The 20,114-nt window shown below is 45.7% G+C and overlaps 1 protein-coding gene across 1 annotated transcript; it reads left to right on the forward strand.

Annotated features, from left to right (window-relative positions):
* The first annotated feature begins 3,639 nt into the window (after positions 1–3,639).
* On the forward strand, positions 3,640–13,839 carry LOC141212363 (uncharacterized). The gene is made up of 4 exons (XM_073664920.1): positions 3,640–3,646; positions 4,274–4,371; positions 4,494–4,611; positions 12,017–13,839. Exons 1-4 carry the CDS (start codon positions 3,640–3,642, stop codon positions 13,807–13,809), a joined length of 2,016 nt encoding a protein of 671 aa, XP_073521021.1. The 3' UTR covers positions 13,810–13,839.
* Positions 13,840–20,114: the final 6,275 nt, after the last annotated feature.

The raw sequence follows: 20,114 nt of genomic DNA on the forward strand, positions 1-20,114 counted from the left end.
CGGTTTCTCCGCTGTCGTCTTCATCAGTCTTGAGTCTTCGTCCTCGGCGGCTTCTTTCAGAATCTTTCACCTTCCTTAGAGCATCGGTCACATTTTGTCTGCAGATTTCCCAATGGAATTTTTCATAAAGTCCCACATTCAATATAACAGCGGATCGTCCTTTGCTTTCCTTATGAGGAGGTCAGAGTTCTCGTTAAGTTCTTTCAGAGCTCGTTGCTCTGATATCATTAGATTATGATATTTCTGTCCTTGAAATTTTGTGTTCCTTTTTAATGTAAGTAGTTCATCTTCAATCATTTCCTAGAAAACATCCAAGACTGGTGGACGAGACTTGACCGGATAGTAATGGAGATTTTTTTTATAACAAACGATTGAAAGTAACTGTCTGTTGTGTTGAATCGCTGGAGTTTTATGATCAAGAAGTGAACTCTTCATCAAAAGTTCGAGTTCTATTGGGAACATCATCATGAGAAACTTCTTGTAACGAGTTCTCCATGTTCTCATTCTGTTCATTGACCATGAAATGACAACGCAAAGTGAAAGTTCTCACAAACTTATTCACATCTAATAAAGTTCTATGAACGTCAAACTCAATTGTCGGGGAGAAGGTTAAGCCTTTGGATAGAACTGTAACTTCAGCCTCTGTTAATTACTGTGACTAAAGAGATGAAGCGTTTTCTTCAAAGGGCTAAAAATATATCTTTATTATTAACAAATAAAAAAAAAAAACATATAGAGGAATACCATATGTATTCATATACAAATACAATATATACAAAAAGTGAGGTACAAGTTCAGGAAGAACAATGGTGGTATACCTGGATATAGCACTTGGTGTACTGCACTGCTACATCTAAGGCCCAGGTGATACAAATAAGCATCAACAGACCAAGTGCAATAGGACACAATAGATAGACATAATGGTAATGTTACCAGCAGTGCAGGAAACCAGGGACCCAACCAGCAAAGGCTAAACAGACAGCTGCAGGCTGATATTAATAGCCTGGGAATTGGATATTGTCCCCCTCCCAGTGCAAGAACATCAGCACTCAGCTGCCCAAGAATTGGTGCATCCATAAGATGCACCATTTCTGGCGCCTAGTCTCGGCTCTTTCCACTTGCCCTGGTGCGGTGGCGTGTGGGGTAATACTATTGGGGTTGATGTTAGCTTTGTAATGTTTGCTGACATCGAGCCCAGGGGTTAGTAATGGAGAGGCGTCTATAAGACACCCCCATTACTAACTCCGTAAGTTTAGTTAAAAAAGCACACACACAAAGCAAAGTCCTTTAATTGAAATGAACACTCCCAGACCCTGGGACCCTGGATGCGCCATTTTTTGGGCGGCTGCAGGCTGATGTTATTAGTTTGGGAGGGGGTACAATATGCATGGCCCCTTCCTAGGCTATTAATACCAGCCTGCAGCTGTCTGCCTAGCCTTTTCTGGTTATTAAAAATAGAAGGGGCCCCCACATCATTTTTTGGGAGGGGGTCACCCCTTGTTAATAACCAGTAAAGGCTACGCAGATGTTAATATTAATCCCCTGGGAAGATCTATGTTAATTAATGTTTATTACCCGCTTCCCAGACTATAAGCATCAGCTATCCGCTTTCCCCCTTTGCTTTTTTTACTTTAAATTCTTTAATTATTAGCTAAATCCATGTACAGCAGCTCCACACGCCCTGCACTGACGATATATCTCACTGACTCATTTCTATCTTTCTAGATCTATAAAAAAAATGTTTTATTAGTTAGAAAATTAGCCTGAAATGTCAGAGAATGACCGTCTGTAAAAGCTGATGTTATAAACGCGTTTGATACGGATGTCATACAGATGCGAGACAGGTGAGAGAAGTCGCTTCGTACTCGCAAGACAATCATCCTACTGTTCAGGAATATCCGACCAATTTTATTTCACCCGATGAGTGCGATCCCTTAAATGTGACATGTTAGTAACGGCTGATTGACGTCAAACTGGCCATAGATATAAGTATTGGGGAGCAGGACTGCAGACTTAAAATGCAAAAGGGGGAGAAAGGAGGAAACTTACAATTGGTTTTGTAAATTTTGTTTGAAAAATAAGAAATTGCTGATTAAACTTTTAACAAAAAAAATAAATCTGATGTGAAGTAGACATGTGGTAAATGTTAGTTATACCATACAAAATAGTTAATACATATCTGGTTAAAAGGCATAAAAATTAAAAGTCCAACATTTTTTTTGTAAAATTTTCGATATTTTCATAAATAAACGCAAAAAAAAAAGCCAAATCCTAAATTTACCACTAACATGAAGCACAATGTGTCACGAAAAAACAGTTTCAGAATCAGCGGGATCCGTTGAAGCTCCAGAGTTATTACCTCCATAAAGTGACACTGGTCAGGATTGTAAAAAATTGGCCCGGTCAGGAAGGTGAAAACAGACGCGAGAGTGACGGGGTTAAAGGGATATTTGTCAGAAGAATATGTATTATGGAGCTTTTCTGTGGAGTCTGACCAGACAATCTCTCCTTGGCTCCTCGTGTGCATCAGTAAGCGCCCATGACCCCGGTGCCGGCTCTCTAGTTCTCCTTTCTACACATTGATAGGTACTAACCGCTGCGTACCGGGTGCTCCCCACAACACCGTCCTTCCGGGTTCTGTGACTTCATCCGTCAGCCGTACATGTGCCCTTTTTTCCTCCTTCAGAGACAAACGCAGAACTTTTCAGCACTTGCTGCCTATTTTAGTGTTTTTATGGAGGCGGATGTGGAGATTTATCTCTATTTAAAGAAGAATAAGAAAGCGGTAACTCGTCTTTTAATAGATCAGGTTCTCTCCTCTTAGTGATCCCAGAGGATCCTGTCCAGGAGGGAGGCCGTGTCCTCATGATGACATCATGAGCTCTCAAAAAACAATCACTGGTAAATGGTCATCGTCCTTCCCCCAATCTCCATAATGGTGAATTAGGAGAGAAGAAACCGATGGATAGAAATGTGGAGCTTGCTCCAGCTCCTCTGTGGTTCCATCCCTGGAGACGAAACTTGGAGAAGTTGTGTTTCTTAGTACGGCTCCTCCATCTGACTGACGAGGGTCTTCTCTGTCCCTCTCCTCAGGGTCCTCATCCTCCGAGTGCAGAGCATTAGGCTTTGGCCTCGCTGATTATCACTTCATACTTGAGGCCCACAATGTGCTGGGACCTCGGTACCGGTGGTGAGAACCACAACAATGTAATTTATTCCCTGATACATAAACATAGAATTACTGGTTCTGAGAGACGAGTCTCATATATAGACAGATACACGGCAGGTCATGTATTCAGTCTCTATGTCTCCACAGATGGATCCAGGAGGAGAAATCCACCAGAGAGATGTCCCCGTCCTCTGTATCCCCAGGACTGTCCAGAGGAGAATCACAACATCCCGGAGGATCATCAGGTAGATGACACTGAAGTCCCCACAACATCTGACCATGAAGTGATGGGACCTGAGCTCATCTTACATTTTTATTTTTAGGGTGAAGATCTGGTTGATATTAAGGTTGAGGTTATACAAGGAGCACAAGAGGCGATCGCAATATGGGCCGATCAGCAGGGTGAGGAGGGGAGACTGTCATGTCTGTTCTGTGGTCACCTACTACTACTCCCGTAATTTCATCATAACATGTGTGGTAGATCGCTCACACGGAGGTAGACACAGGTACACTGTTTCTTTAAAAACTTCTCGTTGGTTTATTAAGATGCAGCATAAACCAACACTGAGTCCATAAAAGAAATCACGGCCCTTTGGCCAAAAAGTTCTCGTTGGTTTATTAAAATGCAGCATAAACCAACACTGAGTCCATAAAAGAAATCACGGCCCTTTGGCCAAAACAGGAAAACAAAGCAAAATGGTGACACAAAAGCACAGTCTTTGTGATAGCAGGGATCAACCTGCTGAGAGTTCAGCAACTCCACATGGTTCAGGAAAAACAAACACAAGATCCTCTCTGGAGCTAGCTTCTCCAGACACTGAACACTGAATGCCTCAGTAGGACTTGTATTTAAATCAAAGACCACACTCTGAGATGGAGATATGGTGAATGACCTCCCACCCTTCACAATGATCATTCACAAAAAACACTCCCTTTTAACATGGAAGTTTAACCTCTTTAAGCAAGTAACATGTTGGAGCAAATTTCATGGTTTCAATTCACAGAAGCTAATAGCCTCCATGAAATATATCTTCCCTCTATCACTTTACCAGTGACTTTGCCACACATGACACAATCTATTCCGTTACTGTGTGTTTCCTACAGATGGATTCAGGAGGAGAAATCCACCAGAGAGATGTCCCCGTCCTCTGTATCCCCAGGACTGTCCAGAGGAGAATCACAATGTCCCGGAGAGTCATCAGGTAGACGGTGCTGAGCCCTGTACCGGATCTGTATATGGGGGGACATTTCTGATTGAGGTCATAGATGTCACAGATTTTGGTGGTTTCTTGTATTGTGCTGATTGTTACATCTGATATATCAGGAGGAAGATCCAACTAAGAATAAAGTGAAGGACGAGACAGAAGAAGAAGCGATGACGAGGGGGGATCAGCCGTGTGTGAGTGACGGGAAGGAGGAGATTCCGGTAGATGTTTCCACAGGTGTGTAATAATGACCGGCGTGTGATGATGATGATGACCGGTGTGTGATATCGTGTGGAGTCTCCGGTGCAGTGAAGCTTTATCCGCTGTCCTCATCACAGCAGAAGCGTCCGGTGATGGCGCGACTGCTCCTGTAGAGTCCGGCTGTGCACCGATGAATAACGGGGCCGCCTTCACACCTATTCTTTATGATTTAGGAATCACATATTAGTTTTCCTTTACCTTCTATAATATTCTTTCCATCCTTTACGTTCATATTTTTCTTCCACAAGTCCCTGCTGCCATATAAATGACTGAGCTTGTGCTCCAGGTTATGAATCTTCCCGTCCTATGGATCTCGGGGATGTAGCAGCCTCTGCCTGGTGCTGACGAGTGACGACACATGTCACATGTAGAGTCGTCCTACCTGTCGCCTCTGTTTGCCTCCCACTGCCTCCGACATTGAGGCCGGCGTTCTGGTCTCTCCTCATCCAGGCCGGCCGCCCGGTGGCATGAAGACCCCTATGGTAAGTCAGTAAGTGCCGTGCTATGGAGGTGTGGGTCAGACATACTGCTGTCGTCCCTCTGCCACTATGGAGGCCATCTTGGATGTAGGAGGACCAGAACACCGGTCTCAGTCGGAGGCAAGCGGAGGCCACCAGGTAGGTGACAGTACATGACAGATGTTTAGTCCTCTGTGCCGGGTGGAGAATTGCTTCATCATAAAAGGGATTAGGAGCTCGTATCTACAAACAGCTGCGATGGCCGCATCTAGAGTTGTCGTTATCTTACATCATGTCGGTTTTTGAGTTCTGGTTCAACCAACGTATAAACATGGAGACTAAATACTACCCAGAGGGGGCGCCCTTTACCATGCACGGATTATATCCCCTGTCAGCGTCTCATTTATGGTGAATCTTGTAATATGGAGAGATTCACTATATGGAGAATAGTATTGGGCCACCCGCATTAATCACTGCATTCTGGCTTCTCCTTCAGGCCCTGTTGTCCCCCCGGTGTATAACATCCAGCCCTGTCCCACCCCCCAGTATATAACATGTGGCTCCTCGGTATGTATTGGTTACAATTTCAACTGCTGGGTATATAGATCCCGGGGGGCATACTCAGGGGGTGATATGTGCAGGAGAGGCCAGATGTTATACAGGGGTTATATTCACAATAACCAGGGTGTACTTTATTATAAGAGCACATTGTGATTTTGGGAACGTCCCTTTAGAAGAATCTTCACTCTCGGTCTCTCCAGACAAGATGTCGTCTAGGAATCGTCCCCCCATCTGAGCCTCTAACGTGAATAAATAATTCTCTTTCCAACAGTAAAATACATAAATTACCAAAAGAAGGTAAGAAGACGTCCTCATCCAGGTTCCGAAAGTTTTAAGTTTTTTTTGTTTTGTTTTTTTTTTTACCAATAAATTGGATGAAATTCTTTTTCCGACAAGAATTGTTACCAAAGAAAGAAACTGCTGCTCAGATTCCCGGCCGTTCCTCCGACATTTATGAATGACATGATAACCGGGTGTCACCGTTCTCCATACATGTGTCCCCACACTTCTGACACTCAGCGCTGATTGGACAATGTAGGGGAACAATGGTAACGCCCAGTTGTCAGTATTTTCTTACATTTATAGGGTGAATAGCAGGAGAACTGCGCAGCTTAGTGACCAGTAACATTATGACTCCGGAAATGAGAGGATGAGAAAGTAAAAAAATCAATAAAATAATGTATCTGTAAGGCCGATAATGGGGGAAATGATTTACAGATAAAATGACCAAACAACTTACAATCCTAGAATGTTCTGGTTGGAGGGGACCACCTCCAGGGTCCCCGTATCCAGCCCCCTGCTCAATGCAGGACTCACCATCTCAGACAGATGTCTGTCCGGCCTCTGTTGGATTGTTTTCTCCATTCTTGATGGTTTATTTCTCATTACTGACCTCGCTGTATGAGGAGCTTTTTTTGTGGGGGATGAGTTGTATTTCTCATCTTGTTACTTTATCATCTTTATTCTGCTGTTATTTTTTAGAATTTTTCTCTCTTCATGAGCTGCACAAGTTGAGTGATAAAACGACCGTCCACCCTGAGACTGAGAAGTGACTATACGGTTATCATATATAGACTCCCTTCCTTGTGTCCTCCATCTGCCTCCTGTAACGGTGAACCGATGGAGGAAACCTGGCAGTTCCTAATAATAAGGCGCTTACACACAGTCTCCATACAGCCGGTCCCAGAGGTTTCCCGGCTTCCATCTTTTTACCACTGTACAGTGATCTGGACTTACAGCACAGACACCGGGGCTGCTCCACATAGTAGTGCTGGCTGGTAGAGCGAGCTGGCAGAAGAAGGTCGACATGTCAGATCTGACCCAAAGATGGCAGGTACTAGACAATCAAGAAGCGGGACGAGGTCAGAATCAGGAAGCCGAGTAAGAATGGTCCTGTAGATGGAGGCCTAAGTCATCCCGGGGTATTATGGAAGCCAGACAAGGTTACCAAAGACAAACAGGAGCAATGAAAGCAGGTGCAGAATACATCTGTAACTGGTGACGCCCCGCAGACTGCTGGGAGATTAATAGGATGTGGCGCTGCCCTATAGGTCACAGCACAGGAAAGGCAGGGGAGGGTGGGGTAGACGTATTACTGCACTCACCATACCACTGCACTGGCCGCCCTGGAAGCCGGGGGAAGGGACCACCGATCTGAGGGGGCAGCGGAGGGCAGAGGACCCCATAGGGGACTGTACAGGGAAATGTGTAGCGTTCAGTCCCGGGGTGGAGGGTCTCTGTAACTGCGGTAATACAACTGATCCAAGCCAATAGCAATATATTTATTTCATTTTCTTTTAGGACTTTTCTACAATAAATACTTTGTTTCTTTTCAGACATTTTTGTGTTACCAAATCCTGGCGGCCATAAACCATAAGCGATGTATTGTTACATGGTGACAGTATTCCTCATTGTTCCCATATAATATACACAACGTCCTGATCAGTCTTTATTACACAAGAATAAGAGGAATAAACTTCATGAATTGTAAGAATAGACGAGATGGAAATAGGAGACTTTGTCCCCGGAGTCTCCACAGAAATCTGTGTATTTCTTCTTCCGTCTCAGGATTCTCGGTTCCGGGGTAAAATCTCTATTCAGTTAGGAAACATTGTTCCATCACTGAGATCGGAGGTGACGGCCGCTACTGATAAGATTCTGTGTAGGGGGAGGGGAGAGGAGGGCGGGGCTAGAGGCTGAGCTCCTCCCATCTACATGGACTCTGACCAGTAGTGACCGTCCTCTCCTATCTCAGTAATGGGACGCGTACACCCGGCGTCAGAGGCTCAATGCAGTGAGGAGGAGAAGCCGCGCGCATGCGGTAGGTTTGTCATGTTCTCAAGCCTCCAAAGCCGTGATGACATGCTAAGTGGGACGACTACTCTGGGGTCACGAACGCCTCATCGACAAATCAAAGGCCTCATAAACTTTAGAAATACAATACTTTTTCTAAAGATCTGTTTGTGTGTTTAATGTAATAGAGATGTTAGGTGGAGAGTTTATATCTGCAGACACATCTGCTGCGGGTTCTGGGGGCACAGGAAACGGACAGTTTCCCTTTAAACATTATTTTTAAGGACATATATTTAGGGTTTCGGGCAGGGGCGGATGTATCACATGTGCACTAGGTTCAGCTGTATATAGACCAAGTAATGTAAGGAGGCTCCAGGGGATAAGGAGGATCCGTGGTGTAGGGAGGCTCCAGGGGATAAGGAGGATCCGTGGTGTAGGGAGGCTCCAGGGAGTAAGGAGGATCCGTGGTGTAGGGAGGCTCCAGGGGGTAAGGAGGATCCGTGGTGTAGGGAGGCTCCAGGGGATAAGGAGGATCCATGGTGTAGGGAGGCTCCAGGGGATAAGGAGGATCTGTGGTGTAGGGAGGCTCCAGGGGATAAGCAGGCTCTGTGGTGTAGGGAGTCTCCAGGGGATAAGCAGGCTCTGTGGTGTAGGGAGGCTCCAGGGAATAAGCAGGCTCTGTGGTGTAGGGAGGCTCCAGGGGATAAGGAGGATCCGTGGTGTAGGAAGGCTCCAGGAGATAAGCAGGCTCTGTGGTGTAGGGAGGCTCCAGGGGATAAGGAGGATCCATGATGTAGGGAGGCTCCAGGGGATAAGGAGGATCTGCGGTGTAGGGAGGCTCCAGGGAATAAGGAGGATCCATGATGTAGGGAGGCTCCAGGGGATAAGCAGGCTCTGTGGTGTAGGGAGGCTCCAGGGGATAAGCAGGCTCCGTGGTGTAGGGAGGCTCCAGGGGATAAGCAGGCTCTGTGGTGTAGGGAGGCTCCAGGGGATAAGCAGGCTCCGTGGTGTAGGGAGGCTCCAGGGAATAAGCAGGCTCCGTGGTGTAGGGAGGCTCCAGGGGATAAGGAGGTTCCGTGGTGTAGGGAGGCGCCAGGGGATAAGCAGGCTCCGTGGTGTAGGGGAGGCTCCAGGGAATACGCAGGCTCTGTGGTGTAGGGAGGCTCCAGGGGATAAGCAGGCTCTGTGGTGTAGGGAGGCTCCAGGGAATAAGCAGGCTCTGTGGTGTAGGGAGGCTCCAGGGGATAAGGAGGCACCATGGTGTAGGGAGGCTCCAGGGGATTAGGAGGATCCATGGTGTAGGGAGGCTCCAGGGGATAAGGAGGCTCTGTGGTGTAGGGAGGCTCCAGGGAATAAGCAGGCTCTGTGGTGTAGGGAGGCTCCAGGGGGTAAGGAGGATCCGTGGTGTAGGGAGGCTCCAGGGGATAAGCCGGCTCTGTGGTGTAGGGAGGCTCCAGGGGATAAAGAGGATCCGTGGTATAGGGAGGCTCCAGGGGATAAGGAGGATCCATGGTGTGGGGAGGCTCCAGGGGATAAGCAGGCTCTGTGGTGTAGGGAGGCTCCAGGAGATATGGAGGATCCATGGTGTAGGGAGGCTCCAGGGGATAAGCAGGCTCTGTGGTGTAGGGAGGCTCCAGGGGATAAGCAGGCTCCGTGGTGTAGGGAGACTCCAGGGGATAAGGAGGATCCGTGGTGTAGGGAGGCTCCAGGGGATAAGCAGGCTCCGTGGTGTAGGGAGGCTCCAGGGGATAAGGAGGATCCGTGGTGTAGGGAGGCTCCAGGGAATAAGGCGGATCTGTGGTGTAGGGAGGCTCCAGGAGATAAGGAGGATCCGTGATGTAGGGAGGCTCCAGGGGATAAGAAGGCTCTGTGGTGTAGAGAGGCTCCAGGGGGTAAGGAGAATCCATGGTGTAGGGAGGCTCCAGGGGATGATGAGGATCCGTGGTGTAGGGAAGCTCCAGGGGATGATGAGGATCCGTTGTGTAGGGAGGCTCCAAGGGATAAACAGGCTCTGTGGTGTAAGGAGGCTCCAGGGGGTAAGGAGGATCCATGGTGTAGGGAGGCTCCAGGGGATAAGGAGGATCCGTGGTGTAGGGAGGCTCTAGAGGATAAGGAGGATCCGTGGTGTAGGGAGGCTCCAGGGGATAAGGAGGATCCGTGGTATAGGGAGGCTCCAGGGGATAAGGAGGATCCATGGTGTAGGGAGGCTCCAGGGGATAAGGAGGATCCGTGGCGTAGGGAGGCTACAGGGAATAAGCAGGCTCCGTGGTGTAGGGAGGCTCCAGGGGATGATGAGGAACCGTGGTGTAGGGAGGCTCCAGGGGATGATGAGGATCCGTGGTGTAGGGAGGCTCCAGGGGATGATGAGGATCCATGTTGTAGGGAGGCTCCAGGGGATGATGAGGATCCGTGGTGTAGGGAGGCTCCAGGGGATAAGGAGGATCCGTGGTGTAGGGAAGCTCCAGGGGATAAGGAGGATCCGTGGTGTAGGGAGGCTCCAGGGGATGATGAGGATCCGTGGTGTAGGGAGGCTCTAGAGGATAACGAGGATCCGTGGTGTAGGGAGGCTCCAGGGGATAAGGTGGATCCGTGGTATAGGGAGGCTCCAGGGGATAAGGAGGATCCATGGTGTAGGGAGGCTCCAGGGGATAAGGAGGATCCGTGGCGTAGGGAGGCTACAGGGAATAAGCAGGCTCCGTGGTGTAGGGAGGCTCCAGGGGATGATGAGGATCCGTGGTGTAGGGAGGCTCCAGGGGATGATGAGGATCCGTGGTGTAGGGAGGCTCCAGGGGATGATGAGGATCCATGTTGTAGGGAGGCTCCAGGGGATGATGAGGATCCGTGGTGTAGGGAGGCTCCAGGAGATGAGGATCCGTGGTGTAGGGAAGCTCCAGGGGATAAGGAGGATCCGTGGTGTAGGGAGGCTCCAGGGGATGATGAGGATCCGTGTTGTAGGGAGGCTCCAGGGGATGATGAGGATCCGTGGTGTAGGGAGGCTCCAGGGGATGATGAGGATCCGTGGTGTAGGGAGGCTCCAGGGGATAAGGAGGATCCGTGGTGTAGGGAGGCTTCAGGGGATAAGGAGGATCCGTGGTGTAGGGTGGTTAATGGAATAAGGAGGCTCCAGAGGATACATGGAGGCCCATTTGCACTACAGGTTGCTCACATACTCGAATCATTCCACTTTCTACCACTGTAGATTTTTCTTCTCAGACATTGGGAGAAGGACTCCCCTGGGTACTGTAATTAGGATTTAACCCTGTAATATGACTTCGGTGCTATTTCATTCTTCTAAGGATTCGTATCATGTCCTTACTGGGGTTGAGCGAGTATGTTCTGTCCGAGTATGCTCGGGCCAAGCTTCGAGTATTTACAGCTGCTCGGTGATAAGGTTAGATCGCTCCCGTGTGCATGATTTGCAACTGTTTGACAGTTTTATTACATGTGAGGAATATGTAAGAAATAGACATTCCTCACATGTAATAAAGCTGTCAAACAGTCGCAAATCATGCACACGGGAGGGATTCAACCTTATCACCGAGCAGCTATAAATACTCGGAGCTCGCCCGAGCATACTCACCGAAAGGGTTAACAGAACATACTCGCTCAACACTAGTCCTTAGGTATACTGTGGACATGATTACGGCTGCCACCTTTATGAGGCCCACCTTTGTGATTAGTCAGTCTCATTTGCATGCAGTAATAAAAGATTAAAACTCAATTTTTAATTGCGTGGACACTTTTCTACACTAAGGGCGAGATAGGAAGCTTGAGAGAGTGAAATGGCACTGGTGGTACATTAAGGGGGTAAATCCTGATGACAGGTTCCCTTTAAGAACTGTCTATTTGCTGTCTAATCTCTGCCACCCCTGACTTGTGCCAATGTCACCAGTTTATAAGTGTTATTCACTTTACTCGTCATTGTGTTAATGTTATGGCATGTAGTTGTCTTCCTTATTACCGGTACTTTGACTGACGAGGGTCTTCATTGTGAGATCCAGAAAATAAATGTGTAAATCTCTTTGGATATGATTTTTTTAACAACATAAATCTGTCTTTCATCCTTATAGGAAATCCCTGTGAGAATAAAGGTTTATCACTAAATTGTAAAAAAGAAGATATATGGGAGCACTCTAATGGAGGAAACCTCATCACCCTTCCTGCACCTTCTGGACTTCACAGCACTTCACTTTCTTATAATCCTCCTAATCATGAGGAATCATCTCCTGAGCAATCTCACATTGTTATCACAATTCCAGGTGACACAGATACAAGATTTCAGTGTGACAAGCAATTTACTAAAAGCTCAGATTTATTAACACACAGAAAACACAAAGGAGAAAAGTCATACTCCTGTTCAGAATGTGGGAAATGCTTTACAAATAAAACAAAACTTGTTATACATCAGAGAAGTCACACAGGAGAGAAGCCATATTCATGTTCAGAATGTGGGAAATGCTTTACAGATAAAGGGAATCTTATTTCACATCAGAGAATTCACACAGGAGAGAAGCCGTATTCATGTTCAGAATGTGGGAAATGCTTTAGACATAAATCAAGATTTATTATACATCAGAGAATTCACACAGGAGAAAAACCATTTTCATGTTCAGTATGTGAGAAATGCTTTACAGATAAAGGGACTCTTATTAGACATCAGAAAACTCACACAGGAGAAAAGCCATATTCCTGTTCAGAATGTGGGAAATGCTTTACATATAAATCAAAATGTGTTAGACATGTGAGAATTCACACAGGAGAAAAGACATTTTCATGTTCGGAATGTGGGAAGGCCTTCACAGGTAAATTAAGTCTTGTGTTGCACAAGAGAAGTCACACTGGGAAGAAGCTGTATTCATGTTCAGAATGTGGGAAATGCTTTACAGATAAATCAAGATTCATTAGACATCAGAGAATTCACACAGGAGAAAAACCATTTTCATGTTCAGTATGTGGGAAATGCTTTAATGATAAAGGGACTCTTATTAGACATCAGAAAACTCACACAGGAGAGAAGCCATATTCATGTTCAGAATGTGGGAAATGCTTTACAGATAAATCAAAATGTGTTAGACATGAGAGAATTCACACAGGAGAAAAGTCATTTTCATGTTCAGAATGTGGGAAGACCTTCACAGGTAAATTAAGTCTTGTGATGCACGAGAGAAGTCACACTGGGGAGAATCTGTATTCATGTTCAGAATGTGGGAAATGCTTTCCAACTAAATCAAGATTTATTATACATCAGAGAATTCACACAGGAGAGAAGCCATTTTCATGTTCAGTATGTGGGAAATGCTTTACTGATAAAAAGACTCTTAATAGACATCAGAAAACTCACACAGGAGAGAAGCCATATTCATGTTCAGAATGTGGGAAATGCTTTGGATATAAAGGGAGTTTTATTAGACATCAGACATTTCACACAGGAGAGAAGCCGTATTCATGTTCAGAATGTGGGAAATGCTTTCCAGCTAAATCAAGATTTATTATACATCAGAGAATTCACACAGGAGAGAAGCCATTTTCATGTTCAGTATGTGGGAAATGCTTTATTGATAAAAAGACTCTTATTAGACATCAGAAAACTCACACAGGAGAGAAGCCATATTCATGTTTAGAATGTGGGAAATGCTTTACACATAAATCAAAATGTGTTAGACATGAGAGCATTCACACAGGAATAAAGCCATTTTCATGTTTGGAATGTGGGAAGTCCTTCACAGGTAAATTAAGTCTTGTGAAACACGAGAGAAGTCACACTGGGGAGAAGCCGTATTCATGTTCACTATGTGGGAAATCTTTTGTAAATAAATCGTATCTTGTTAGACATGGGGGAAGTCATACAGGAAAGAAAGTGTAATCGTGTACACTGTGTGTTTTAAAATTTTTAATAAAATTGCTCAGAATAATCAGTACACTTCCTTTGATAAGTAAGATTGTCATTAATATCTCACTGAATACCAGAACAATTTCTAAAATTTTCCTTTCCCCCATGACCAGCGCCACACGAGAGAGGGAATTCACCCAATAAGGACAGGAAGCGTACTGAATAAGAGGGCTGCACCTCTACCCCGCATCATTTTGGTTTCCTGTCCATGAGGGAACCTGAAGCTGAAGAATCAGGAGAGGAAAGTTAAAGGAGAAACTTACCCAGGCCTTGCCTGGAAGAAAGGCTCCTTGTCTATAGTGCCGTGTCGGGTCCTGGAAGCGCCACCGCTGGTTGCTTGAGGGCTCATGTAGATGCGAGCGCCGAAGTCCTTTTGGATGCCTGCTGGCCCCAACAATGTCCCAGGCTTGCGCATGTGCAGGACGCCCTGGGATTGGTGCGCCCTGATGAAGAGCATGCCGGAGACTTCTGACCTGAAGTGTTGGATTTCACTTCCAGGGGGTCTGGAGAAGGCATGCACAAGGGTGTGCGGGAGTTGCTGTGGCTGGTCCCTCTTTTAAAATCACGCCTGACTGCCAAAAGAGTGGGTTTTCTCTGGCTCTCCTTCCCCACGTGATATGGAGGAACGGCAGTGCCAGGATCAGAGTTCACACAGCAATGGCAGTCTCATGAGTTGCAGAAGTGATAGTACGACCGACCACGAATAATGGTGTGATTTGATCCAGCCCCTGAATCTGGTACCCTTATTAAACTCCAGAATGCTGACTGATCTTTGTGAAATTTCACCATGGTAATTAAGTCCCTTTTTCTTGTCTCTAATTACTAGGAACGGCTTAAGAAATGTGGCACAAAAGAATAAGGAGTGAACCCTTTGTAGGGATAAGTTACCTGACTTGTGGCAGAAAAGACTGTGCAGATTGTATACAGAAAACCGCATGTGAAGAATCCACTAACTTCATGGATTTGAGATCCGTGATCAGGGCACAAGTTAAGAATTCCCTTGAGACCCTTATTCATAAAAAAAGGAATAGAAAGGGAAGGAAAGGGTCCAAAAAATTATCACCTGATTTAGATGAATCTATAAAGTCGGAAGGTGAATGTGGATTGGATTCTTGTTCCTTTTCATTCTTTAATGGCGATACAGGGGGTAGGCCATGCTTTCCTATAAAAGTCGCAGATAGGTTGATTAAGGCTGTGAGAGCTACCATGGGCATCTCGGATGCTAAGACCCCCAAATCCATACAAGAGTTCATGTTTTGTGGATTAGGGCAAAAAAAAGAGGCGCATATTTCTAATTAATGAAAAGATTCAGGCTCTCATTAAGAGAAAAAACAAAGAGAAACGTTTCACTACCATCATCTTCTAAGAGAAGATACCAATTTGATGAGGAGGAAACAAGACTCATGGAATAAGATCCCAAAGCTAGACGTAGCAGTGGCCATTTCATCCAGAAAATCTACCTTGCCTTTTGAGGATGTGGGTATTCTGAAAGATCATCTGGATAGAAAGGTAGATGGTTACTTAAGACACACCTGGGAGTCCTCGGTGGGTGCCCTGAAGCCAGCGGTCTCTACGACCTGTACAGCCAGATCTATGATTATCTGGTTGCAACAACTAGAAGGTCAACCGAAGGATAATGTCCCAAGGGAAAATATCCTGGCTGATGCAGGGAGCAGCAGCTTTTATTGCAGATGCCTCAGCAGACTCAGTGAGGCTGGCAGCCAGGTTAGCGGGCCTCTCTATTGCCACTCGTAGGGCGCTATGGGTAAAAAGTTGGCCTGGGGATGTCCAGTCAAAGACCAAACTGTGTTCAATCCCATGTGATGGGGGCTTTCTTTTTGGTCAAGTTCTGGATGACATCTTGGACAAAGCTGGAGATAAAAAGAAAGGATTCCCCAGTTTGTCTATCCCAGAATACAGGAGTACCTTTTGGAATAGAAGATACGGCTGAAAAAGACCTCCTAGGGATCAGGAAAAATAGGAAGTCAGAAGACTAAAAAAAAGGTTTCATGTTTGGGGGGCCGCCTTCAGGGGGAACGAAGTCTTCCCAGTGATGTCATTCCCCGGAAGGAGGAATGCTTTCCCTCTTCCTCCATGCGTATGAATAAAATTCATCCCATGCCTGGATTCTAGGGATAGTGGAAGCCGACCTAAAATTGGAATTCCAGACTATCCTTCCACCCCTGCGAACCTTCATGGTGACACCTCTCCGAAGGTCTTCCAAGCAATAGTTAGTTTTTGGTCCTCTTGGAGGTACCCATAGAAGAATAAGGAAAGGGATTATATTCCCCCCTTTTCTTGATAAAGAAGCTGGATGGCACTTTCAGAACTATAGTAAATTTGAGAGGTCTGAACAGATTTCTGGTGTATCAACCCTTCAAGATGAAGTCAAAACAATCGGCTGTAAAACTTCTGTTTCTAGGCTGCTACATCGTGAGGACCTGCGCCGCGGTCAGCTGACTGTGACGCGGGTGCCACGTGATGCCGACGCCGCGGGCCGCCCCGCCTATCATGACGCGGTATGCGTCATCAAAGGTCCTCAAACCTATCGATCAGACTATAGACATCCGTTTTTTTACACACGTGGTGATTAGCGTGGGCACATTTAAAAGGGATCACATTGACACTGACACCCCCTGACGAAGGTTCGCTGAAACGCGCGTTGGGGTGGATGTACACCACCCAGCCGTTGGTACGCTCCTGGCTTCCTGTACCCAAGGTAGCTATATATTTTATCTTCATACGGAAATATGACTTATAAACAACCCTAGATGGATGGGAATATTAGAGCAGTGTTATGGATTGGACCATATTTATTTAATCATCGATAATATTGTCGGGCCATAAGGGCTGGCTGTGTGATATGTCCGTTCTCTTTTCTGTACATGGTCATTGGTGTTTACTACTCCTTATGTAATCTAATTGACTTTTAACTTAGATATATTCAATAAACATTTATATATTTTTTTACATCTAAGTAATGTTTATGGGCTTTATGTCGCTATTTTTTCCTTGGTCATTTTTCTTTTTTTTGATCAAAAATAGTTCACTAAGTACCCTATATTTATTATGCAACTTTGCTTTACATTTATATATAATGATGGTAGGGTATGAGATATATTTTTTGTCTTTTGTAGGTTTTGCTTCTTTTTGCTAGTGTGAACATGCTCCTATTTCTTGCATGTCTACCATCTTAGACCTCAGTTCACATTGCTTGTTTTTTGTCTTGTTTGCATTCTGTGCAATTTAAGGGTGTGGCATCCCCTTTGTTGAGCTGATTAGTATATATGTAGCTTACCACGGGCCTAGGTGGTCTGGAGTTGGGACCCGGTCCTATTTGTCTACCCTTTTATATGCATTACTTCAACTTTGATATACAGTAAGGTTTTTAATATAGACAGTATAGGTACCGTCCCAATTTAGGGTCACCTTGCCGCTGGTGGGACGGCTTGTATACTTTTTTTGATCAAAAATAGTTCACTAAGTACCCTATATTTATTATGCAACTTTGCTTTACATTTATATATAATGATGGTAGGGTATGAGATATATTTTTTGTCTTTTGTAGGTTTTGCTTCTTTTTGCTAGTGTGAACATGCTCCTATTTCTTGCATGTCTACCATCTTAGACCTGAGTTCACATTGCTTGGTCCTTATGTAATCTAATTGACTTTTAACTAAGATACACTGTGTGCCGAATTATTAGGCAAGTTGTATTTTAGAGGATTATTTTTATTATTGATCAACAACTATGTTCTCAATTCACCCAAAAGACTCATAAATATCCAAGCTTAATATTTTTGGAAGTTGGAGTGGGTTTTTTTTTAGATTTGGCTATCTTAGGAGGATATCTGTTTGTGCAGGTAACTATTACTGTCCCGAATTATTAGGCAACTTAATAAAAAACAAATATAATCCCATCTTACTTGTTTATTTTCACCAGGTAAACCAATATCAGTGCACAAAATTTAGAAATAAACATTTCTGACATGCAAAAAACAAAATAATTCGTGATCAATATAGCCACCTTTCTTTATGATGAAACTCGGCAGCCTCCATCCATAGATTCTGTCAGTTGCTTGATCTGTTTTCGATCAACATTGCGTGCAGCAGCCACCAGAGTCTCCCAGACACTGCTCCGAGAGGTGTACTGTTTTCCCTCCCTGTTGATTTCACATTTTATGATGGACCATAGGTTCTCTATGGGGTTCAGATCAGGTGAACAAGGGGGCCATGTCATTATTTGTTCTTCTTTTAGACCTTTACTGGCCAGCCACGCTGTGGAGTAGTTGGATGCATGTGATGGAGCATTGTCCTGCATGAAAATCATGTTTTTCTTGAACGATACCGACTTCTTCCTGTACCACTGCTTGAAGAAGTTGTCTTCAGAAACTGGCAGTAGGTCTGGGAGTTGAGCTTCACTCCATCCTCAACCCGAAAAGGTCCCACAAGTTCATCTTTGATGATACCAGCTCATACTCATACCGGAGTGGAGCTCTCTGCCCTTTACTGATCCAGCCTCTGGCCCATCCATCTGGCCCATCAAGGGTTACTCTCATTTCATCAGTCCATAAAACCTTTGAAAAATCAATCTTAATATATTTCTTGAACCATTCTTGAAGTTTTATCTTATGTTTCTTGTTCAAAGGTGGTGGTTTTTCAGCCTTCCTTACCTTGGCCATGTCCCTGAGTATCACACACTTTGTGCTTTTTGATACTCCAGTAACGTTGCAGCTCTGAAATATGGAAAAACTGGTGGCGAATGGCATCTTGGCAGCTTCACGCTTGATTTTCCTCAATTCATGGGCAGTTATTTTGTGCCTTTTTTGGCCAACACGCTTCTTGCGACCTTGTTGGCTATTTTCCATGAAACGCTTGATTGTTCGGTGATCACGCTTCAAAAGTTTGGAAATTTCAAGACTGCTGCATCCCTCTGCAAGACATCTCACAATTTTGGACTTTTCAGAGCCCGTCAAATCTCTCTTCTGACCCATTTTGCCAAAGGAAAGGAAGTTGCCTAATAATTAAGCCCACCTTATATAGGGTGTTGATGTCATTAGACAACACCCCTCCTCATTACAGAGATGCACATCACCAGATATACTTAATTGGTAGTTGGCTCTCAAGCCTATGCAGCTTGGAGTAGGACGACATGTATAAAAAGTATCATGTGATCAAAATACTCATTTGCCTAATAATTCTGAACACAGTGTATATTCAATAAAGATTTATGTATTTTTTACATCTAAGTAATGTTTATGGGCTTTATGTCGCTATTTTTTCCTTGGTAATTTTTCTCAGTTGTTTTTGCGATGCCCTCTCGTTAATCATCCATGAGTCTCCCCGTTGTGGTGGTGTATTAGCTGCGTGATTATGCGGACTCTTCTGTGGTATGTCTTAATGAGAAACGATGCATACTACCATGTTTCAATCCATGCAGAAGCTGAAAAATTCCTGAGAGTGGCCCTATCCATAAACTAGAGAATCAGACATTTTCAGTTCAGGGCCCCGGCCTTTTGGTCTGTCCATGGCTCCGAGAGTATTTACAAAGATCATAGTGGAGATCAGGGCCGGCGTCAGCACCCGGCGCACCCGGGCAAATGCCGGGGCCCTGAGCACACAGAGGGGCCCACTGGCGGTCGCGCACCCCGCTGGGCTATGGGCGGAGGAGAGCGGTGTCAGCACCCGCCCTTCTCCGCCGCTTGCTCAGGGCCCCGGCAGCTGGATACTTACCTCTCCCCGTGCCTCCGCAGATCAGCTGTCTTCCTGCTCTCCGCTCCCTGTGACGTCTCAGGTCAAAGGGCGCGGTGACGTCTTACACCGCGCCCTCCCCTGAGCCGTCACAGGGAGCGGAGAGGAGGGAAGACGCCGACAATGCTGGAGATCGGACCCGAGCAGCGAGCGGCGGGCAGCAGGTAGCAGGTGAGGAGAAGGGAGGTGAGTATTTGATTTTTTTTTTTAATGTATGGAGGCATGGGGCAGTATAAAGAGAAGGGGGGGGGCATCCTGCATGGGGCATTATAAAGAGGGGGGGTACATCCTTTATGGGGCATTATAAAGGCGGGGGCATCCTGCATGGGGCATTATAAAGAGAGGGGGGGTACATCCTGCATGGGGCATTATAAAGAGAGGGGGGGGTACATCCTGCATGGGGCATTATAAAGAGAGGGGGGGTACATCCTGCATGGGGCATTATAAGGTGGGGAACAGCCTGCATGGGGCATTATAAAGGGGGGGCCTGTATGGGGCATTATGTGGGGGGTAACAGCCTGCATGGAG

The sequence above is a fragment of the Phyllobates terribilis genome, unplaced genomic scaffold, assembly GCF_046119375.1.
Source record: "Phyllobates terribilis strain yellow unplaced genomic scaffold, ASM4611937v1 Scaffold_171__1_contigs__length_4068163, whole genome shotgun sequence".
Classification (NCBI taxonomy): domain Eukaryota; kingdom Metazoa; phylum Chordata; class Amphibia; order Anura; family Dendrobatidae; genus Phyllobates; species Phyllobates terribilis.